The sequence below is a fragment of the Geospiza fortis genome, unplaced genomic scaffold (assembly GCF_000277835.1).
Source record: "Geospiza fortis unplaced genomic scaffold, GeoFor_1.0 scaffold282, whole genome shotgun sequence".
Taxonomy (NCBI): Eukaryota; Metazoa; Chordata; class Aves; order Passeriformes; family Thraupidae; genus Geospiza; species Geospiza fortis.
This window is the reverse complement of record NW_005054424.1, coordinates 1,388,576-1,413,811: the sequence shown is the minus strand read 5'-3', so window position 1 is coordinate 1,413,811 and position 25,236 is coordinate 1,388,576. Positions and strand designations below refer to the sequence as shown.

Here is a 25,236-nt window from a genome sequence, read left to right as displayed (position 1 = left end):
GCAGCCAAGCATCACCTAAATTATCACACTCCCCATCTGAACACTACTTCCAATAGATTCCTGAATAACTACTGGGTCATTGCTCTGTGTTGTACACAAGCAGAATCACCATGACAACATAAAATATTCAGTAACAAATATTTTACAGTTCCCAGCTAACATCAAACACACAGAATGATTATCATCACCCCATCACAGCTTCAAAGACACTCACTGCCTGCACCTTTTTGTGTGCCTGTGTGTAAATGCACACATAGTGTGTCACTATAAACACCTGAAAACGTGGATGTTACTTTTAAACTGAAGTTATGACTGATTTCAGCACAAAGAAGTCACTACTCCTCAAAAAATTGCAGGCCCTGGAATAGAGATGACCACCATGATCTCTGCTATCAAAGGTATTTCCCCTGATCAGGCAACTTTGGAAGGAGACTTAATGAGACCTCAGAGAAGGAAAGCTTAAGATACATGACAGAAGACTAAAAAGCAGGAGAGAAAAAATAGGAAATTTTACAAATTAGGGCTAAAATAAGTCATCGTGACACATACATTGTTGTGCTGTCTTACACGAAAATTCCCTGGTTTTCAAAACTGCAGTAATTGCATAAATTATGGATGGATGGCTTATCCATGCAGTTAAAAGCAAGTCAGAAGATTTGTACAACATGATTTCCAGGTTTATAGAACCAATAAGTTTTCCATAAGTGGTGCCTACCTGTTGCAACACTCCTTTCTATTCTAAGTCAAAACTTCATACTTTACTTCATGTTTTTTAAATACTTCATAAGAAAAACACCTTATCAAGAAATGCAAAATGTTAAGACTAAATACAGTAAGTCTAAAAACATTCTTGTAATTATTAATTTTCATTACTTATTAATAGAGTGTTTTTATTTATTAAATTCACCCAATAACTCCTAGAATATAATGGAGTGCTCTGATTTTTAATGGATTACTAACTAAGATTTTAAATAACAATCAAGTAAAAGACAAAAAATCCTCCAAATTAAAAACAAAAACTCATATTGCAGGAAGTCAAGCCTCTTGCTAATGTAAGTTCATTGTCCTTCAAACAAGGCTGAAATAGAGTCATTTACCAATCCAAGCTATTTTGTAGCAAGGGTGGTGGGTCTGGACAACAACTCAATTGCTCTCTCAGACTCAGAATATTCCCACATTAGAGAGCTGATGAACAATTCAAAAACAAAACCAAAGCAAACCACACATACACAAGAGCCAATCTTGGAAAACCTGGTGAGGAAATGTACACCTGTAACATTTGTTACAGGCTAAGATGTTGAAATTTTCTGTTTTGAGAGAAGAGGCCGACCAACAGCGAGACTCCTGACCAGAACCACTCTAAGTACTGTATCTGAAGCAGTACCACTACAGGTATAGCATACATACCATTAAGCTTCCTCTGAATTGCTTCTTCCTCTAAAGTGATGATATACATCTGCTCATCTAGGTCTTCCAGGATCTGTATTTGCAAATAGAAACATGAACTGAGTATCAGAGACACTTGTTTTCCTGACTGAACTTACATGATCAGATTCACTTTGCTCCTGTAACCTGTACTTTAAATATACAGCCTACAACTCTACAATAATGTCACAAATAAGAACTTCACAGATTATTCCATTCTGTTACACAATTGTATCTATACTGTAAGCAAAGTTGAAGTTTTTATTTCGAGTTACAGCTTTTATGTTCAGTTCCAATCTAAAGAGACAGAACAGTACGTCTGACTTACATTCAAATCATACCAAATTACACACCCAATTTAAATAACTAAAGATTTTGAAAAATTGTATTAAAAAGCAACTTTCCACATAAGCCAGTATTTCATGAAAATATAAATTGCTATTGGAAGCTAAAACCAAATAAATGAAGTCAGTCTATCTCAGCTACCAGGTGCTTTGAGACTAAAGATAAAAATAGTAGGTATTTTCTTTGTATTTCCAGGGTTGAACGAACTAATGAAAAGGAAAACAAGATCTAAGTGCACCCAAATTTTAGTAACTACAAACCAGGACATGTGACACCGAAGTCACTAGAGCACTTGTATGTACAAACTTCTTCTTTTGCACTTGGTACAAACTTCTCCCTTCCCTCACAGCATTCAGAACATGAACCAAAGAGCATCTGTGTGTAACAAGCTCTTAAAGATGACACCTATCCACATTTCACCCATCTGTGGGTATCCCAGGTACCCTTCTTGTTATCCAGACTTTGTTTGCTCTTGTATTCTTTGCTACTGAACTCAGAATATGCCCACATTTTTCAGGCAGTGGTAAAACACAACAGGAAATACTGGTAATAAATAATAATAGTAGCATTGACATAAATTGAAAAATCAGAGGAAGTCTGTATTATTTTAAGAAATACTTTGGGAAAAACCAGGCTTTTGTGCTATATGAGAAATGTGAAATGAGTACATAAATAGTGGTTCTAGAAACTGATGAACTGAAGAGTTCTGTAGAAGTGTGAGCATTCTAGAAGAAAGTACCAAAATACCATTCCACCTTCTCACAGGTAGCACGGGAGGACAGACTTGGGGAGCACAGGAGAACAGAACTGTGCAGCACAGGAGGACAGACTTGGGGAGCACTGCAAGACAGAACTGGGGAGCACTGCAAGACAGAACTGGGGAGCACTTACTGTCGGCTTCACGAGCAACTGACCCATTACTGTAAACATCCTCGAGAGCCCCACTGGTGTGCACACTGCAGGGGAAGGAAGAGCATTGCAAAACATCATTTGTAAGTCAAAGAGCAGGTGTTTTTATTTGGATGCTAAGTGTGCTGTTCCACATATCACCATTGTTCGGTTTTGAAAAGAACTGCAATAGCTTAAAGCTCCAACATGAACGTCCAAGCACATTGCACGCACACGAATTTTGATCAAGACAAGCATCTCTCCCTTCCAAGAGCTTAACTGTGACTTTTTTTTGTCAACAAGGAACACCACATGATCAGAGATCTTAAACTTGCTCAACTAATTAATTATTTATTCAAAGCATGTGGCACGAGATGCTATGTCTTCACTAGCAAATTCAGCAGTGCCAGGATGCATTCCTGGGCTTTAAGATTGGACTGCCTACACCAGTAAGTTGTTAGAACTATTCCTGGCATGACTTGTCCTGAGCCAGTTAACACTTTCCCAAATGATTCTCAGTGCAGTTCTGGAGTTCAGGCAGCCCAGGAACCTTTTTCACGAGCCAAAGCTGCACAGACACCTGCCAGCTGCAATATCCTGGATGGAATGACACTGGCTGGCCACAGCACTGGAGAACATCTCAGGCATGTTTCATCTTTTAGCACAGGTGTAGCTGCAAGGCCAAGAGATCCTGAAGCTCCTTTGCTCTCCTGAAAGTTATCCTTCAACTTCCATTGAGAGTAGGCTCAGCTACCAGATTTTAGACTATTTTCTGTGAAATAACAACGGGCCCTTTCTGATCCTAGCCTGTGATGGTTTTCAGGAATGATGCATGTCTGCTTCTTAGGAGAAAGGCTTAATCATGATAATAGAAAATTATAACAGTTTAGGGAAAACTGCCTTCAAATACTGAAATATGTCAGAGAGGAAAGAATTTATAACAATATGGATGAGCATGTACATACATCTATAGTTTCCATTATAATAAAACATTGTTGCCAAAAAAAGTAGACAAGATTTTATTGTGGGAATTGCATTTATTTTTATCAATACAGTGTTTCACTGTAGCTATTGCATATTAAAAAAAAATACAAGAGTATTCCAAAATCTAACTTAAGCTTGTCTGTCTTTACTGCAGAAGAATCCTCAGGAAAAGGACAAAAGACAAATGAAGTGATGCTCAAATCACTACTGCAATAGGCTTTACTCAAACACTGTTTAAGCAATTAAACCAGCTTAAGCTCTACCCCAGCAGCTGCCCCACTGCTGTATACTGCCTTTTCAGCTACACAGATCTAACAGCTTGGAGGGCAATCACCTCAGTGATTTGCTTAAGTTACACACTTCCAAAACCTGGCATTTAGTCACAAAAATTTCAGTGAACTGGTTTACAACAGCCCCAGAACTCAGCAGGCTGAGTTTTCAGCTCTGCTGAAGCAAATTGCAGGGCAGATTTGAAGTTTTGTAAACCAACTTCCCATTAAAGTGTTCAGCACCTCTGTGAATGCCACTCTGGAACAGCCTACACAAGATGTTGAGAATCCCACTGTTTAGAGAATCTAAGGAGACTCACTGAGGTGAGTCTCTTTAATAGATCTGTTTAAAGGATATCACAAATTATGATTCCCCGCCCTTTCTCCACAGTGACAGCCCCATGTAAGCTTTGCATCTGTCAAGCTTGGAGAAGAGATGAAGTCATAGTAATCTAAAAAGGGAGATCTTCTGTTCCTCTCAGCAATTTTCTAGAAATTATTGAAGGAGGGGGCTGAGATTATAAATGGGATTTGGAGCCTTCCATCATGTTTCTTATTCTCCTGAACATGGATAACTGAACTCTGGTTAGGAGCACTGAGTGTAAGGTTGGGTTTTTACTGCATTTGTTTCAGATGCAATTGTGTAACTGACCTGCAGACTGGCCAGAGCTCAGTGGTGTGATTATGAAAGCTGGCTGCAGTCTTCCAACTCCTGCCTATACAGCAACATTTTCAATTACAAAAGGAAGAATGGTAGTTTACTGAATATAGGACAAAATGTTCCAAAATCATTTTCTCACCATACTACTGGCCTCCTGCAGACATTTCATTTAAAAATTGTGCTTTTCTTTGCAGAATAGAGTCCCTATTTTTCAACTACCTGCTTTAACAAGTTATTAGTCAAAATTGGGTGAGTTGGAAAGTTTCTCAAAATTGAAAATCTAAGGTACCATTTATTTGAACTTCAGAACCCAAACCTAACAAATTCACACCTAAATTTAAATTTAATCAGAAAAAGAAAATCCCACTCAACTTTCGCAATCAAAAAGTTTCATTTAACCATTAAAAAAATTGACCACAATAGACAAAAAATCCTCCACCATAACACCATTTATCTTTAGGAACAATGAGGAAAACACTTACACAGAAGTAACAAGCATCCCATCAGCGATATACAGGAATATAAATATGGGAGGTAGAATTCCCAGAGGTCTGTAAAGAAAACATTGAGCACAGCTTTAGCTAATTAGCAAGAGGCTACTTATGTCACAGAATTTAACATCAAAATGGTGCTGACTGAATTAAGACACCTCCTTCACAACCTGTGCAATACTCACATAGCATGTAGTAGAAATACATTTAACTGTAAACCTGCATTTCTGTATTTACAATGAAAGTGAGTGAGGGTTCTTTTGCATTCCATACCATATAAAGACTCCATACTGGCAGCATCATTGTCTATGAGTGCTGAAGCCACCCATACGATTCCAAGGATAAGCAGTGCAAGAAGAATGAGCATTACAAGGGTTTCCAAAATCCGTGCTCTGATGCCCTATGGGCAGAAGAGGGGAGAGGGAGGAAAAAAACACAGCCAAGAAGTTTGAATCAGGTATTTTCAAACCTTATTAAATTACAAGTAAATAGCAGATTCTTCTTCCTAAATACATACTCACATTTTATCATGTATACAAAAGCATAACATGTAATGCACATTTAAAAGGTAGTGCATAAAAAAGGAAGTACTTATGGCTTTATAGTGCCCAGATTGCATTTTTCCCTTAAACCCATAGAAAAACGTTTTAAATTGCATATGCCTTACAGTTCTCATTAATCTCATTATTCCACAAAGTACTCTTTATACCATATGATTTTGTTCGAGCATTTTTACAAGATGGATTACTTTTCTAATACTTTCAGCAAAGAAAGTGGATTAGCAAATTTTTATCTATGATTCCAATCAAGGGAATGGAAAGCCAATTATGGCAAATAGCCAAATGGCCCGGCAAGCATTAAACCCTGCGCAGGTACAATGCAGCAATTCCCCTGAAACCGCTGGGCAGCCGTCAGTCTGCGGAGCCCTCCAGCGCTCGGCTGCGGAACTGCCGCTCCCGCCCCGCTCCCGCCCTGCCCCGGCCCCGCCGGGCGCACGCAGGGCTCACCTCTGAAAAACGGAACAACGCTCCCACAGCTGATGCTACATTCGCTAATATATATAGTGTTATATATATTATATTATATATAACATACCAAATAACCAAAAAATAACACCAAATAACACCAAAAAATCAGATTTACTTTTTATTGGTATCACTAATTTCACTAATTTGGAGTAATAGAGTGATTGGGATGCCTTTTCATGCATCCACGCCATTAAGGAACCATCAGACTGATATTTAAGTAACAATTTTACTTTTTTTTTTCTTTGTTTGCCAGTATACATCTCCACGAGTAAATCCAACCTGTTTTTCATATAGGTTCACCCCAGCTTGGGAATACTTCATTGCAAAGAAAGACTACTTGATAGTTAAAAGCAGAACATTTGTTTTATTTTATTGTTTTTTCTATTTTTATTACATCTTCCCTCGCTGCTTAACTAGGGGGTTACTTGAGGGTAATCTTTATATGATATTCACCCTAAAAATTATGCTCTCTACATAATCACTGCATCCAACCATGAATGAGGACCCCAGGCATCCTAACCATGAGCACTGATCTCTTGTAGCACACCAGTTCCTCTCCTCCACCAGTCCTCTGCATAACAGGAAGATTACCACTGACAACTCTCTCCATTCTGCTCAGGGCACAAGAATTTTTATATTGCACAGCACACACAGATTAGGATTCACATTCATTTGAATATAGTGAAATCATAATACTTTAAAGAACTTTGGTGAAGTGATAAATAGAAATATTCTGCCACAGACACTAATGAATACTTGGTAATGGTCCAGGATAAAAAAGAAATTAAGACACTTAAAGGACATAGGTAAATACTTAATCTCAATTAGGCACCCATAAGGCTGTGCCCTATGAAAACATTATTGTTCCAGGCACATTAGTTCATACTTACATACATTAGAGTACCTGCCAAATAGCTGCTATTTGAAAGGAATGAAAGGTACAGAATTTTCCCCCTGTGCACATGGAGAAAACCTCTGGAGAACCACAGAATGACTGAGGTTGGCAAGGACCTTCAGAGGTCACCTGGTCCACCCCCAGCTCAAGCAGACACCTAAAGCTGGTTCCCCAGGAATCTTTTGAGTACCTCCAAGCTTGGAGACTCCAAAACCTCTCTGGACAACCTTGGCTTCATTTTCAGTAAGACAAGCTGCCCCCCTGGAGTACTTCTATTTTAAGGCAGTCAAATTTTCATTTGACATTTACTTTTCATTGGCCAAATAATGCTGGGATCCTGATTAAGTTAGAGGAGTTAAAAAAGAGAAGTCACAAAATACACAAAATGTAATTAAGCTCGACAATATAAAATTAAGTGGACAATGGAAATGCATCTTAAGGTGGTTGGCTTCCATACACCCCCTGCTGTACACTAAGAATACTGCTATGGCTTCAGGTTACATTTCTGTGCATGAGGGGAAAGGGTGGGAAAGAAATAAGAGAAGTAATAAGGGAAGAAATAAGGGAAGTAAGAAGACCTGGAAAAATAGATTCCTTTTAAAAAAATCTTGTCTAAACAAAGTCTACTATTAGAAAGACTATTCACCACTCTAAGATCAGAAAATTTGAATCTGTAACCAGGACACATTTTCATGAATGGAAACAGATGAAGTAATATAAAACCTGGTTGGTTCTTCAAACACTCCCTGAAGGTATCAGAGGGAGAAAAAAACAAATAAAAAATGAAGAGTGACATGAACAGAGAGAAGAGGCTCAGGAAGCACCCTCACTTTTGTACACACTGGGGTTATTCCTACTCTCCAGGGACATGCAGAGAAGAGTGAAGGCTGTGTACACAAAGAGGGAGAAAGAGATGACATGGACCACAAAGAACAAAATGATAAAACTAATGCATGCTAAAAAGAAAGGTAGAAGTGTTGAAAAGAGTCTGATCTTTGGTCTTTAGTTCATACATCAGCTTCTCTGCATGTCAGTAAAGGAGAGGGACACGTTCCCAAAATGGACTCCGGATCAGAGTTTAGGAAGCATGAACACCTGCCAGTTTGAAGGAAGGTAGTGTTTCTCTTACTCAACAGTGATTTTGGTTTTAGTAGCTCTCCACTTTAATGTCTTTTTCCATGAATGTATCTAGAATAAAACATCAACTATCTGTTGTGGTGTGAAGCAATACAATAACTATCATTGCACTACAAGGCCGTAACAACATCTCTGGTAACAGCTGAACAGGAAAACAAAACACACTCAACACCTTACAAATTCTTCCAGCTGAGTTTCAGATTATCCACAAAGCAAAAGCCACTCCTGAAAGTCAATGCCCTGTGTGGTTCCCTACTGTCCCTAAGCAGAAGTCTGGCACCCTACAGGCTGACTGACACATTAAAGGAGTCTCTTGTGGAAGATGAAAAAAATATGATAAACAAAAACTTTTGGAAGCAAATTACTATAATCCAAGAGAAACTGTAATTTAGCTATTTATCAAGAAAATTGGGGAAAAGAATTGGCATATTATACCATCAACCCCCCAATTTCTTCTATTTTTTAAACTTCAAAGTTTCACAGCTTATCAGTCCACAGCTCACCTACACTTTCACTCACAGCATATTTTCAAAATCCACCTAGTTCTTTAACATGAGCACTTAACCAAGTGAAGTATTTTATTAAAGGAAAGATATTTAACACATCAATCCCAGCAGACTGCAACTTGCCAGGACTCAGTAATATCTGTCATCTTCTCTCTGCACTAATGGGGGGAGTGGAAAAGAAAGAGCATTTGAAGCTCTCAAGGCCTGCCTACAAATAAAAGCTGTCCTACAAACACATCCTTGTACAGCCTTAGAGATACCTGACTCTCAGGCTTCTAATTCTTTAAAATTCAATTGTCAAGACAATCAGAAGTTTTTATAGCTTAATGCCGAGCTACTTATGCTGCCCGGAGCACCAGGCCTAAGGGTTCATGTTTCCAGAAAAGCCTAATTTTAGCAGGAAAGGTTTTCATTATTTTAGAAGTGTCCTGACAAATTTTTAATTGCTACTCTGTATCATCAAAATCTTACCATGTTTCTTTTCTATTATGATTAACACAGATAACTCATCCCAGATGACAAATAGCCAAAAGACATTAAAAACAGCACATGGCCAAAAAAGGTAATTCTTCATCTGAAAAACCCAATGAAGTACAAATGGCAACAACAGTCCTGAAGGAGTAACAGATGTATTACAAGCAACTCAGCATAATTACCAAGGAAACCACCTCTCCCTGCAGTACATTTGTGTTGAGGGATGACTATTATGCCACTTACAAAACATTAAGACTTCCTGCTATATGTGTCAACACATAACACCTAGAGACTGGTTTTACTTTACAAGATAACATGTGTGGTGATAGGTCCTTACAGCTTTTCAATAAGGAAAAGGACAATTTCTTGATAATGGAGGCAAAAGTGGTGGGTTTGGTTTTTTTCCTCCATTTAAAATTCTGTAACTACTTTGAATTATACAAATGTAACAACACAAAATGCTTTGCCATTAATCAGGCACCAGTAACAAGTGAAGACTTTGCCCTGCACACTGGCTGTGCACCAGGTTCAGGCCTCTCACACAACCAGCAGGGCACAGGGATCTCTCCTGACTCACAAGGACAAGGCAAGGAACCTCCTGCCTGCTCCTCTCTCCATTAAGAGCCACATGAAAACTCTAGAAAGTTTAAAAGGAAATATCTGACAACTGCCATTCTAGCAATGCTAAGCAAAGACATGCACCATATTCCAGGAGAGACACTGTGGAAGGCAATGTGGCACAACCTGGGCCAGAAAATCACAAGATGTTATTTTTCCTTAAAGAATTATTAAATAAATAAAAGCAATTGAGCCATTTGTTGCTGATTTTTTGCACTGCCAGTTGTGAGCAGAAACACAATTATTATCCTTCAGAAATTTAAGCATAGTTTTTAATGTTGTCTAATGCTATATGGATTTTAACACATACATTGATATATTTACCAGGAGTTCTTTCATTTTAATGTTGATGAATGATTAGAAAATCTTTCAGTATGTATCATCTCTTTTTGCAAGAGGCAAAATTCCTGGTAAAGTGAAAGAACTACAGCTCCATCCTTACTTTAAGAAAAAGTGTTTCTTTGTTGGAACATTACCTGACTATAGAGATTTTGATGAACATATTAGCTCCTTTAAAATGGACATTTTTGGATCTACATTGATAATGCAGGCCATAGAATGGCTTTTATTAATTCCACATTTTAACCTAGTTGCAAACTGCAGGAAAAAAAAAAACACCCTATCATCAATGAAATAAAAATTACACGTTACACACAAAACCAGAGAGTGCTAACTAAGTTTCTATGGTGCTGAATATGTGAACACAGTTCTGCTTGGACATCTTGACCTCTTGCAAGGTAGGTAAACATCACTTTTTACACCATGCCCTGACCCATGGGGAAAGCCTGGGAAACATTTCTGCAATCATGGCACATTTAGAGTACACACGACGCCCATTGTTCTCACGTGACAGAAAGGAGCCTTAGTAACCTCAAGATTTGTTCAGTGAGGGGCTGATGGCAACAAACACACATGATAGCATCTGCAGGAGAAGTGGAGGCACTAAAAAAGGGAGGATTACACTGGGTATGAGGTTGGGGATGTTATGTATTAACCCCAATTACAGTTTTAGCATGTGACACCCCCTCTTTCTCAATTTGTAAGCATTAGTGAAGAGATGAGTGTCAAGCATTTCACCCCTTTCTATGGTTTGACACCAGATCTGCTTGGAGCAATCCTTGCTGTGACCTATTCAAGGCAGTCCACAAACAGCTTTTTAATAAGTAAAGGAGAACAATTTTGCATCAGGCAACATGAAACAGCCTACACTTAGCACACTGGTATTTAGTCAAGGGGTCACTACCTCCTGAGCCTACACGAATTACTAAGTCAAAAACAGATGCTGTAGTTTTAGGAAAACTCAGTTAATTTTAAAAATGTAGCTGCTAATGACTCAGAACCTTCATGAAGCAGCTAAGAAATTTTAATCAAGTAGTAATATATTCAGGTATCAGATTCAAGTAGGGGAAAAAGAAAACCAACATTTCCTTGCCCATACAAGAATCAAATACTTCAGACTATAACTAGCACCAACTGCATCTTCCCCCACATCACCTCTTCCCTCACAGAACCTTCACAGTCTACAGGGATTTTAAGATTAAATGAGCACTTTTCATCACAAGTGTATTTTAAAGCTTGTATTTATTTTCTACACAATACAAACATGAAAATTCAGTCATAAAACATTCCCAGCAACTTTCAGCTGATTTTTCTGTTAGTATCCTTTCTCAAATGATTTCACAGTTGTTACCATGTTGTCAATGGAACAAGAGAAGGCAGCCAAAATACTGAACTGTGTCAAATTTAACAGCCACACAGGATAAGTAAAAAAATTCAGAAAATTCTGAAAATCCAGAAAAATTAAAGTTTCGTAGGAAATAAGACCCAAAATTATTTCTTTGGGTACTGGCTAAAGACATGTAACAATAAGCATTAGTTATGCCTGCCAAGTTGGAAGTGAAGGACCAAAAATCCCTCAAGTAGAGCTCAAGAAAAAGATATCTTTACTTAATAGCCTGGGGAGGAGGCCACCTATTCAGGATCCAGTACACTCTCTGCAGTGACTCCTCTGCCAAAGAAAACTGATGCTCCCTTCTTCGGTGTCCCAGAGAAGCATCCAAACCACAATGTTATAGCATAGTTTGGGGTCCATACCCATCAAATGTTCCTGTTGACACCACTGCACACAAATAACTCAGTGGAATAACCTAAGAACCAAGGACTCCTTGCAGACTTGAGTCCTCAGGACCAGAATAAAAAGGAGTTCTTTCTCACTTTTTTCCCCAGGATCTATTCAATTATCCAGTGCAAGATGGACTCCAGTGAGAATGATAAGGTGGGATTCATTTATTGCCTAGCAGTTAAGGCACTGTTTCAAATACATGGGTTGAAACAACACAAGCCAAGATGCTCTTCCACATTAGGCATCACTCTTGTAAATTTAACAGAGAAATAGTACATTTGAAGTATTATTGCTTACAAATTTTGTATCAGAATACATACTAGAGTACAGAATACATACCAATTTCTTAAAATGGGGAAAAGCTAGACAGAATAGCAGCCAAAATGCAAGCAGACACTAACTGGAATAAAATAATCACAACCTACAGCTGTCAGATACACACGACTACCCTGCTGCAGCTCGCCATAAAAGGGATGGATGCCGATCTGTGAACATCCAACCCAAACCTTCTGGAGAGAAGGGAAATGAGAAATGAAAGGATAATCACAGTAAAATGGTCACTGTCCCAGTGTTACCCCTTTCCCCCACAAGTTTGCTCTGTTGTTCCATTCACTAGCCCAGCTCTCACTAATTAGCTCTGAGATGATCCACTCCCTCCACCTACCAAGTTTCCCAGACTTTCCAGTGCCACCTGCAACAACACCATGGGAGCTGTGGGATTTCTGACACTGTGAGTCTCCCTCTAATCATTTACTTTTGGATCAGAAAGAATCTTTCCTGCTAGACTGGCCTGATAGGAAGATAAATAGATGCTTTCCAACTTCTTTGTAGCTTGGCAGAGCACTAAGATAAGTAACATTAAGACTTGGAATTTGTGATTGTGTTTTGGCAGAATGAAACCCTGAAGACAGTTACCAAAAGCAAATGACATGTACAAGCACAAAGGTCACTTTTAATGTTCTAAAATAAATAAAGAAAACAAAAGTAAATCCCCTGAAGTCATGTCTATTACTAATGCCCTGAGAGGGTGAATAAGCCCAAGAAGAAAGGAACTTCTAGGAACTGGCCAAAGCACCAGAATGCTGGAAGTTCCTATAAACAAGCTGGGAAACTCTTGAAAAAGGTACCAAAAAAAAAGAAAAATGGACAGAGATGGGAGAAAGTCTTTGGTTCTCCCTCCTCCCCTCCTTTGTAAATAAAATTGTTTTGTTGTCTGCCTCACAAATTTTCACTACATATATGTAAGCTCCTTCCTTGACAGTGCAGAATAAGCAATTCCTAATATAGAGCAATCCATAATGTGAAGTAATTTTAGTAATACTAAATAAGTAATACAGACTACAGATCTAAATATCACATGGTTATCAGGATCAAAAACCCACTGCTTCCAGAGAAGGAATGAAAAGTGGTGTCTGCCTAGTAAAGTTTCATTTAATAAATGAAAACCCATTAGAAAAACATTTATTGCCTTTCAATGATTAAGACAATTATATTAAACCTTTCAACTATTAATATAAAATTCCCTGGAACTTTTTTGTGAATTAAAATTACAATTATAATAAATCTGTAGAGTATTTTTAAATTTTACTATAAAGCAACAAAAGTGCATAAATAGACTTAAAATAGAGACAAAGTTTTGCTTGTTCTGAACAGTCACTATTTGATGTCAATGGAGACTCAAGTGGAGACCCTGACTAATGTGGAAATATTTAAATATTCAAATCTTAATAAGACAGTCCTCATGCATAAACCAGCCACTTTTATAAAACAAATTATATCCTCCAACTAAAACTAACAGCAAATCAATTGAATGTTTCTAACCATTTATTGAAATAAATCCAAACACTCTGAGATGAGAAGATGCTCACATTGCCTCTTGAAAGCAGTGTGCCTCTCAGATATGCCAAATTCTTTGCCTATTTCCATTGACTAAGAAAGGGGTCTGAATCACAGCTATTTCAGAGATCTTGCATGTGTGAATAATTCCTTCCCAAAGGATGGCAAATTTTCCATGAAACATTTCAGTTTTAAATTAAATTGTTACATGAACTATATTATAAACTGACAAGTAAAATAAAAAAAAAATTAAAATACATCTCTGGATTACAGCTATCATCAACCACAAACAGAAGGGTCTACAGAGGGTATTAAGAATGCACCATTCAAACAAAATTTAAAACCTACTTATCTCTGCTCAAAAATAAGTGTCTTAGGAAGAATATTTTAGAAGCCAGTGCTTCAGTTTACATCAGTGGTAAGAGATTCAAGCTTAGCATTGGTAGCTGTACCACTTTACAAGTAGTAGAAGTATTTAACATGTTTTAACATTTTGCTCGTGCAGAACTCTGTAAGCTATCCTAAAAACAAATAAAAACTGTAAAAAAAGCCCTCAATTTATCCACTAAGAGAGCAACAAAGGAAAATATTCTCCTCTTATTCCACTTGCAGGCTTCCAGCTACGTGTTAAGGCTGTTAGCAGAAACTGTGGAAATTCTACAAAGCATAAACTTGCTACATACAGCACAAACGTGCAAGTTCAGGGCAATGTAGGCGTGGGGAAAGCACAAAAGTTCAGCAATGCAGCCCATTCCTGCCTGAGGTGAGGTGGAACAACTAATGCTCCAGTGCTAGCTTCCAAAACTGAGGCGTTCTACAGATGCCTCTACCTACTCATAATGTGTCACCTAATGCAGTTTTCACAGCATGCTAGAGAAGTCAGTCAGAAAATCACTTTTCAAGATAACACCATTTTCTTTGTGCAGTATTTTTGCCCCAATATTACTAACAACACTCAGTTCATCTTGTTGTTAGCAATACTGGGGTAAAAATACATCATCAGTTCAACTGTGAATTTCCATAGCTCAAACACATTAAAACACTGCCAGAACACAAACTAACCTGACACATTTTGATTTTCTATTGACATTACAGAATTGGTCACAAAAAGTAATTATAATCTCAACTCAATTCACAGAAAGGCTGAACCCCTGCCCAGATAACGAAGTGCCAGTGAGGCAGCCAGTGCAGAAAAGCTGTACCAAAAAAAATTTTACCATCAGCTTATCTCTTGGTAGCCTACTTTTTGTACCTTCCACTGAGGCCTCTTTAAACGAAGTACCATCTAATTTATGGAAGCAACCAAGTGACATTTAACTACTTCAATGAAACTGAGCACAGATCACATCTCATCACATCTTGATCCAATGTGTGCAACGACCAACATTCGCTTATTTCCCCCTCAGCTGTCCCCAGATACAGAACTGTTACCTATATTCAACAAACCACAGATCTCCTACGCTAATATAAAAAAGGCAGATTTTTGCATATAATGTCCCAAACTGACTGAAGCAAGAAATCTTATAAAAACCTGACAACATATTTTATATATCTACAAAACCAAATTCACATTAAGCCATTATTCCTCATCTAGCAAGTTTCTCTCTCCTAGCCATTGATTCTTGAATTTCTTTTCATCTCACTCTCAGTGAAACATGGTATGGCCTTAAGCTGACATATACATGGATGTTATTTACCTGTCCTGCCCAGCCTTTGATCCTAAATGTCTAAATACAGACATTTAGGCAAAAAAAAATTATGTTTTGAAGTCAAGATTTTGAAATACAAAAAATTAATAACACAACCAGGATTCCCAACCTCTTCTGACTTACCTGTAGTAATTTTCATGCTCTAACAGCCATTGTGAAAGGACAGCAGACATCACTGCAGACATCACTTTTACAAAGGTATTTTCATTTTCACACTAATCTACAGTAGAGTTACAGATCCCAGTCACAGATTCACAAAAGCAGGCCAAACACTAACCAAACTCTAACTTGCTAATATATAACTGTAAGGTAAGAATATTTTTTTCCCTCTGCAGAAGTGCAAGTGAAGGACTTGGTAAAGCTGTAATTTTACCATGTTTTCAGAGTTTAGTGTAACATTTGTCAATGTTACATACTAACAAGTTATACTAAACCTTCTCATTTTCCTTTCCCAGCTGCTCTGTAAGCTCTTCTCATAGTTAGTATTAGATGGGGTTACCCTCTACATGACAAATTACAAATATATTCTACATTTAGCCATGCACAAGCTGTTTCTGAGACTTTGGTGGAAGCAGCAACCACACAAAGGGTCAGGATAGGCACCATCCATAATGCAAGATTTACAGTTAAATACAGTCCTTAACTCTGCACCTTACATCCTACAGATTATGTTATGGGTTTGTACAACTGTCAGCTAAGTATACTTTTATTTTAATTAGAAGAAGGAAAAACTATGATCAAGCTACTTGGCAAATCAGAATTCCAGAATCATCAGGATCTGCTTCTAAACAACAACAAACTCTAATAAATTTTAGGTGGTGTCATTTTAAAGGACTCCAGTTTAAAAACTGGACTTCATATCTGAACTTAACATGTTAACTTATGTCAAAAATACAATCCTAAACAGCTGCCTTTGATGTGACTGATTAAACAACTTTTGTCTCTGGCATTACTAATGGAATGAGTAAATGGGTTGTAATATAATGTACAATAATTCAGTTGCATACCAGTAAACATTTCATAGAGATCAGAGCACTAAAGTCTCAGTTCATGCTAAATGATTTTATAGACAAATAAATATGAGCTTAAATGCCAAATAAACATCCACTGTCAAGACTATTTGGTGAGCCATACACACAGTGGCCTGTGGGTACTGCAGTCAGGGGGAGAAGTAAGCATAAAGCACAGTCAAATGCTGTTTGCAAGCAATGTTCAAGATTCTTAAACTCTCCAAATCCATTTTACAGAAAAATCAAGGCAAATTTTAAAAACTAATCTTGATTAGAGATAATTTCATATTGGAAAAAACTTCCAAGCCACTTATTTCCCAGTGTTTTGCAATATAGGAACAATTTCTTTCCACGGAAATCTGCTTGAGAAGTGAAAAATCTTCTAAATGTAAATACTTCAAAACTAACTTTGAACATACTTCCTACATTGCATTCACACACTGTAAAATGTCTTTTACAGTAGTCTACACCTATAATTGTACCAAAGTTCTACTGGTACAAACAGCAAAGCTGGCAGTACAGATTTTCTGTAAGGAAAAAAAAAAAATTAGAATTGGCATACCCACCAAGATACAAAAAAGCAGCGTGTTCACTTTTCACTGTATTTATTACTGTGTTTATACTGTATTACTGTGTATAAACTGTGTTTAGTTACTTGTAATTTGCACATACAATGCACTGCAACACAATACATCAGAAACTTAAGCTTAGTTCAGTCCTATTTCATAGTGCAATGACTAGGAAAAGTAATTGCTATTAATAAAGTGGATCAAATAAAATACTGGGGCGATGGAAGACATATACACTATGGTTGTTCAGCAAGCCAACAACAGAGTACAGCAGAAAAAGCAGTTTGAAAATTGTTAATAATAGTATTTTTGCAAAGCTTCAACTGTCACCCTCTCTGCAAGCAAGTAATTTTACTTAAAGAACATATTTTTAGAAGAGATGAAGGGAAGGAATCTGCCTTTAAAAGCAGAAACCCCTGCATCTCACTATTTTGTGAGGAACCTGCACTCCCATGTTTTACTTGCTCGGGTTAAGCTGCAGCTGCTGACACAGGCAGCCACAACAGCCAAATCTTTATACAGTAGCAAGCACAACACAATAAATGTTCTGAGCACTGGTCCAGCTCACCTGCCTTCAGTATATCAACAAACTGCTACATTTTAAAGTGGTGTTTTTATTAAAATAAACTGAGAATTTGGGAAGAGCCATCAAGGAAAAGGCAAGCAAATGGAGAGGCTAGCTGACACATAACAATAGCTGGTGAAATATTACTCTTATTTTCTGTAATAAACACCAAGATCAAAACATTACGCAAGTTAAATTTCCTTGAAAGGTTCCCAGCAGGAGTTTTCCTTTTTGTTTGGGCAGTACACGATTTCCTCTCACCCACAAAAAACATACCAAGAATGTGCATGTGCCACTAACACTAAGCAGCACTTCCTTAATCACTCATTTCCAACAATTTATGGATGATCAGTGGCAAAAACGAGCAAAAATAATGAAAGCATGCAATGAAAGCTCATTGAGACAAACCGGCTTGGACTTCCTACTCATTTCTGTGTCTCTTTAAGATGGGGGTCTGATACAAATTAGCCACTGGGAAAAAAGTCATCTGGTCATAAAATACAGTACAGGGTCACTTTTATGTAAGTTTGCCAAAAGGGACATAAACCAGGACAATTTCAAACTGTGACACAGGATAGAAGTATATTAAAAAAATCTTTGTTCCTCCTCCATTGTGCTGTCATGTTGCTCAGCTTTATAGACGTTCTGAGCACCAGCTCTGGCCTCTTCGCTTCCACCTGGTCTACCTAATTAATTAAGCAAGGAAGTTACCTCAAATTTTTGTACTATTTGTTTTTATTATCATGCACTTCTTTTGATGTTCCAGGAGTTAACCTCTTAATCCACAGACTCTGTGTGTTGTGTTCTGAACATTTTGGGATGTCTGGATAATTTGGATAATTGGTCAGGATGTTGCTGTCGCTCATGTTAAACTTTATGCTATGACTACAAGTTCAAAGATCAGTATTAAGGTAATATACTTCATAAAGCCTTTTTAAAACTACACTTGTGATTATGCAATACCTAGTTTTTCCAGTTTCTCACAGTAGTAAATTGCACTATTTGTATTTTCTTAAAAGGAAATTACTCAAAACATCCTTCTCTTTGTCAACTTCAAATAAATACAAATTTCCATTGAAGTTACATCAAGAGAAAGGTCATATTTTAAAGGTCAAGAAAAGGTATGGCAATTATCTCCTCAAAAATGTTTGCCTCCTTCACACAGCAGCACACATGTAATTTTCTGTGCAGTCTGTTACCACACATGGAAACATCAGCACTGTGACCTACTCAACTGCAAATAGCACAATTTTTCTTTTTTGGAGGGAATGATAAAGAATGAGGTTAATTCTGACATTAAGAAACACTGTTGACAACTTTGTTTCTTTCACAACTACAATCTGAGCACATCAGTGACAAAAAACTAAAAAATTATCTAAACAAGAAACATAATTTTATGCACAGTCTCTACAAAAGAAGACAAGAACAGAGAAAGATGTAAAACAGTTTTTAATACTGATGCAAGAGATTAAAGTGATATCAGGTACACTAACAGCTCAGTTAACAGCACTGGCTAAGCTGCAATGTATTATGATTCAAAGTCTTGAAAAATCCAATCCACACACAAAAATGTGTGTGCATACATACACACATGGCAGATACACAGAGACATACATATCTATACACATGTACATTATACACCTCCAGTACTGGCTGTATCATTATTATTATTATTATTATTGTTATTATTATTATTGTCCTGGCATCAGAATTGTTCAAGTGCCATTCAATGGAAAGGAACATGAGTAAAGAGCAGCATTTAAGCTCTTTGGAAGGGCATGGTCAGCCCCCTCAGGCCCAAAATGTCCCTTCTGAATTCACACACTGGATTTCATGAACAACTAGCAGAGAATCAGTCTGAACTCCAGTGCAGCACTGCATCCATCCACGGCCAGTGACTCATTTCCCAATTTCTCTCTTCTGCACAATCTGCAAGCCTTTGGTTGTTTTAAACTGCTGCCCTGGGGAAGCCAAGTGAGCCTCTAAAAGGGGCCATGTGCCATCTAGCAAGTACACCAGCAGCCAGGGAAAATGGCCATGGGAAATTGGAAGATGGTTAATCAATCCCATTCTGATTCAGAACAGTTAAGGGAGCAATGCTACCACTCAGGAATGGAATGAAAAGTTATACAAAACTCACAACAGTAATTCATAAGATATCTGAAATATCAGAGCTTGCAAAAAAAAATCAGAGTACAGTCAATACACAAAATCAACTTTCATAGCACAGTCTGTGATAAACAGATGGCTAAAACCTTCAGGAGTCAGACCACACGTGATAATGACTAAAATTACTGTTGCTATTTAATCTGAACAAAGACAACCATTAAAAATTAAAAAATCATTTCAATTTCAGGAATGAACCTCTTAATTATGCACTTTCAAAACTTTTATGGAAATCCAACAAGCAATTGACATATTAAGACCTTCAAACAGACATCTTCAGTGCACACACCTATATCCCAAGTGACCTATTTAATCATTATGATGAAGGCAATTCAATGACAAAATGACCTGCATAAAAGCTTCCACTGGAACAGTCTTTTTATCCAAACTTTTATCTGAGCTGAGTATCTAGAACCAACTGCTTTCCCAACTCCCAGCTGAAAGATTAAATATCCATGCCAAACCTCTTTACTGAATGTCTTCACATTTACAGTAGATCATTCTTCTCTTAAATGCTCTAAGTTTTGCCAAATGTATGAAATGTTCTTTTAAACTGAGACCACTAAAATCTGATTTTTCCAGTGAACAGTAATAGCATTTGAACAATGTTTTATCTCTCTGGTCCATTACTTTGATGTGATGAATGACAAAATATGACTTTTTTAAAAAATGTACACAAAATAATTTGTTCAAATACCAAAATTCTACAAAGTAATCATGGTCTCAAAATCTTCTTGGAAAAGAGGTAACAAACATGACCAAAATCTACTGAAAGTAAAACTTGATGGGAAATACCCTTCCTTCACAGATGCTAGAACTGAAAACCTTACATGTAATCATGAGTCTGATTAATCATGAATTTTCCCAGATTCTAATCACCCAATTATGTGATGTAATTCTTTAAAACTACCTAGCAATTATTACAAATAGAATCCTTTATCTACATCAGCATCTGAAAAGAACAGCACATTTAATTTTAACTAATCACCTTAGTCCAGAAGTGCCATCTGCCACTTACTTTCCAAGAAAAGCAATCAAAGACAAGGTATGTTCTATTACAACATCCAACAATGCCTGAATCTTGACCAGCAGCTTCAAGGCTCACTCCAAACCAGCAAAACAATTTCATCCATTTTGGATAACTTTAAACAGAGCAGTGAGATAGAACAAACATTGCATAAAGGCCTGGAATATTTGTACCAGGAATCACACTTGGCTTCTGGGATGTTCCAAAAACATCCAGAACTCAAAGTAAAAAAAAAAATTTCAAAATGGAACTTCCTCCCCTCCAATAGGTGGGTTTTGATTCTAAAATCTGATCTCATCTACCCCTATGAAGAAGCAAACTTCAAAGCACCAAAAATCATCTTTGCCCTGGCATCTGCAGAAGATTATGGTTCTATCTTACCCATCTTATCTCACAAATGCTCTCAAGCATAAATGTGCAGTGGTGAGCTGACTGATCTTGAATGGGGTTTATTGACAGCCGCTACCATAAGAAAGTAACACATTAACTATTAAAAGATTCATGTAAAGTGCAAGTTTCATGTAGCTGGGATACACAAAGCATCTGTTGGAGCCAAAAGAACTCTATCAGCAGAAGGACCTTACCCAGTATGCTAATGGAGAGAATCCTTGGTTTTGTTGGATGGCAGAAAACACAAACCCCACTGGAATCAGTTAACATATTTAACATAATTTTAAGAAGAAAAGATAAATATTAGCTGTGGCTAGATACTTAAGTGTCAAAAGGAAAATGGAGTGGCCTCCACATGAAAACTGGAAGGACAGAGCCAGAGCTGCTAAAACCTCTCAGCCCTGCAGATACCTGAAGTGAATGAAGAACAGAAAGTGTTTTCCAGCCAAGATGGATGAGTTAAACACAGTAGCCCACCACCAAACTCCTTGGAAGCTGAATGCATTAGTTTTGGTCACCCAAACTCATAAGTGAAGTGACCTGGCTACTTCTGCAGTTTGGTCAATGCACAGCAATGCTGCAGCAGCATCAGCTCAGCCCAGGTGACACCAGACAACATTTACACACCACCTGGGCCAGGCCCTGCAGGTGTTTTCTGACATAGCTACATTGCTGTAATCCACCAGTACCTTCTGCTGTGGAATAAAGTCTCTGTTTCTCCACATTATTCTCTCTGAGTTAAAATATTCCTTCACATAGTAGTTCATAAGTTGTTTTTTGTTTGTTTTGCTGTCCTCTGTTTTTTCTCAAGTGAACCCAAAAATCCCAACTTGAAAGCAGCACTTCAGTTGAGTTTTCCCTAATCCCACCAAGAACCAAAATGGTAACTTCACTGCCTTCATGCCAGTTCCTGTCACTGCAACCAGGAGTGATGTTTTCCTTCCAAACACAATTATCCCCTTGTGGCTTTACATGCCATGCTTCAGTGACTCAGTCTTTTGCATCCATCTTTAATTCATTTTATTCTCCAGATTTCAAGACCACTTTCCAAGATCCTTTGCTTTGTGACAATTGTCATCCAAAGGGAGCAGAATTTCCTCAAGTGTAGTATCATTAAAAACAAAAGTGTAATCATGTGGATGATAAAGATTAATGGAAAAGTGCTACAACTGGTCCCCAGACAATCATTCCAGTTTAATCTATTTGATATTTATGATTTGAAATTAATTTTGATGTGCCTCCCACTATAGCAATTTTTCCCTGTATTTCTTTAGTTCACGTATTATTACAATCATTATCATCTTATTGTTCAAAAATGGCTTTGCCAAGTTCCCTGCTTCACTGAAATACTCAGCACTATCAACCTGAATATATTCAACTAAGCCAAATATTTTAATATATTATTGTTAATGTTGACCATATTTGAACCTTTTTTGGGATGTCTCTAACCTTTAAAATTCACAAATGAAGCTTGTATTCTCAGGGTCATCTGTTATTTACCCACCCTTCCCATTAGCAAGAAACATGTCCTCCTTTTCCTTATTATTTTATTTCTAGTGCATTTCTTGAACCTTCTCTCCTTTTAACATCCCAATAGAATCATCTTTCAAAAAATAAAACCTTGATTGAATCATTTAATTTAAAAAAGGAAAAAAAGTAATTTTCTTTATTTCAGTACACATGGCTTTTAAGGAGTCCTTTTTCCCCCTATGTACCTGGCCTGTGCCAAAACGTGCAGTTGTATTTAACCTTCACATAAGCACACACATGCCAGCACCACATCCTTCCCAATCTGTAATTTCAGTTTCATCAGAAACAAGGGCTGACAATTAAATGTACACTGCAATTACTCTGTATTTAAGTGTTTTCCTACCTTTTTTAAGCCAGCAAATCCTTCTGATTCCAGGAAGAAAAATGCAAAGGGCATCAACACAAATAAACACAGATTTGAAAAAAGAGAGGCAAGATTCCACAAACCTGCAACAAACAAGAAGTTTACATTGTAAGTTTCACAGTTAAATATATAACACTTTCCTCCCTCACATATAACAATGTAATATAAGTACAAGTGCCAGGGGGTTATGGATATAATTATTTACAGGTCACTGCTGAAAAATATCCATTTCTCTGCATAATGATCTTCAAACAAAACCTGGGTACAACTTACCTTTCAATAGCAAAAAACCTTGGGTGACAGACTGCAAGCTCAGGTGAACCACTTCCACAATCTCACTGAAGGTTCTTTAGAGAACCACTGCAGAAGTTCTCAGGACAAAAGTATTTTACTACTCTCAGTGACTCTCACAAAATCCAGCTCTGTATACTCCCTTTCTCCCATATTTTGCCAAGCAAACCATGGATTTCAGCATGAGCAGTACACAAATGCCATCACCACCTCCAAATCAGAAGAAGGCATCATGGTAAGAGCAGCCTTCCACAATGGGATGACTGGCTCAGCAGGCAAAAGAAAAGCAGCAGATATTTTTATCTTAATTTTATAAGGCTTTCAACATCATCTCCCATGAACTCCTTCATAGCTTAACTAATGAGGTATGGGCAAGGTAAGTGGACTCTGAGGTGGACTGAACAATGGCTGAGCTTCTGGGCTCCCAGGGTTGTGTCAGAGTGGATGGACACCCTAGGGGGCTGCTGGTGGGTCAAATACCTTCATCAGAGACCTGGGTGATGGCACATCCCCAGCAAACCTGCTCAAGAGACAAAATGGGGAGCAGCAGTGTCCTGCAGCTCTGATGAACCTCAACCAGTGGGACAAATGGACAGGGAGCAGAGAAGAGAGGACTTAGGGAGATTTTATCCATGTACATAAATATCTGATGAAGGAGGAAGAAAGGAAAGCAGAGTCAGATCTTCACAGCGGTATCCACTGAACTGAGGAGAGGCAATCAGCATGAATTGAAAAACTGGCAAATCTACTTACTCATAAAAGGAAAGGAAAAAACCAACAAACTAAAAATCCCAAATATTCTCCACTGCCACTGTAATCAAGCAGTGCAATAGGTTGCTCACAGGTTTTGTAATCTCCATCCTTCAACACATTCAAACCTAAAAGTGGTGGCCCTTGAGCAGCCTCTCTGACTGACCCTGCCTGGAGCAGGTAATTTCCAGAGGTCTTCCCAACCTCAACCATTCTGTGATCTATGTGAAAAATCAACAACTGACTACAACAAGGACATCTGTAACACACATGTGACATCTGCAGGAAGAGAAAGAGTTTAGAAAACAAGCTGAAGTGATAACTAATCTCTGTTAGGGTATCTGCTCCATTAAGACTTTCTAAGCTGAACACTTTCTGAACAGCCGGTTTCTGGTGCCTAAACAGGAATCCATCATCAACCATCCTATCAGAAGTTGTGCAGGATGCAGGGTTTCTTCTTTATAAAAGCAGAAGCTTATCTGCAATTTAGTAGCTAACAGGTCTAACTACTGTCACATGTTCTGCATCCTAAAAAAAAAAAAAGTCAGTAGAGAAAAACAGGTTTTCTTCCCCAAACCACACACAGTTCCATAATTCTGCAGCACTGTGTTGTATAACATGAATATCACTAAAAAAAGAATATTCCCCCATGATAAAATTGAACTAACAGCCTTCTTTGTTTACTTCTTCCCATGTACAGGCATGTTCCTTTTCCTCTTTGAAACTGGCCATTTTGTAAAGACTAGAGAAGGAAAAAGGCATTTACTGGATGTCCAGGGTATCCATTATCAAGAGAAATTTCTTAATTAGATCCAAGTGTAAAAAACTTAGCAGTGACTTTTGCCTATACTCTCTCAAAAATGCTTCTACCATATACTTCATTTTTTCTTAAATGACAGCATTCAAATTTGAAGGAGAAATAAAAGATGGAGGGGAACAGGGGGCCAAGTGAACTTCAGCAATTGACAGCAGCAGGACACCAGCAACCAAACTCAGCCAAACAGGCTACAGAAAACAAAACAAGAAAATTCCAAAAGATGCGTGAAATATAACACTCATTTGCTAAAGAAAACAGAGCGCCTAAAGGTGGCTAAACTCCAGTTAACAAAGAGGGGGATTTTTCCTTTTCAATTTGCTTTGCCAGGAAGCTCCTGTTACCATTCAAGAAACATTCAGGCATAGCAAC

General features: G+C 37.7%; 1 protein-coding gene across 1 annotated transcript in view; it reads right to left on the bottom strand.

Moving 5' to 3' along the window:
• The window catches only part of LMBR1 (limb development membrane protein 1), a 61,234-nt gene that overhangs the window by 14,271 nt on the left and 21,727 nt on the right, over positions 1-25,236 (bottom strand). The window contains exons 5-9 of the mRNA XM_005426764.1: positions 22,989-23,092; positions 5,337-5,463; positions 5,055-5,123; positions 2,662-2,726; positions 1,408-1,480 (exon numbers count right to left, since the gene is read on the bottom strand). Of these exons, the coding sequence (XP_005426821.1) occupies positions 1,408-1,480; positions 2,662-2,726; positions 5,055-5,123; positions 5,337-5,463; positions 22,989-23,092 (438 nt within the window). The remainder of the gene's footprint in view (positions 1-1,407; positions 1,481-2,661; positions 2,727-5,054; positions 5,124-5,336; positions 5,464-22,988; positions 23,093-25,236) is intronic.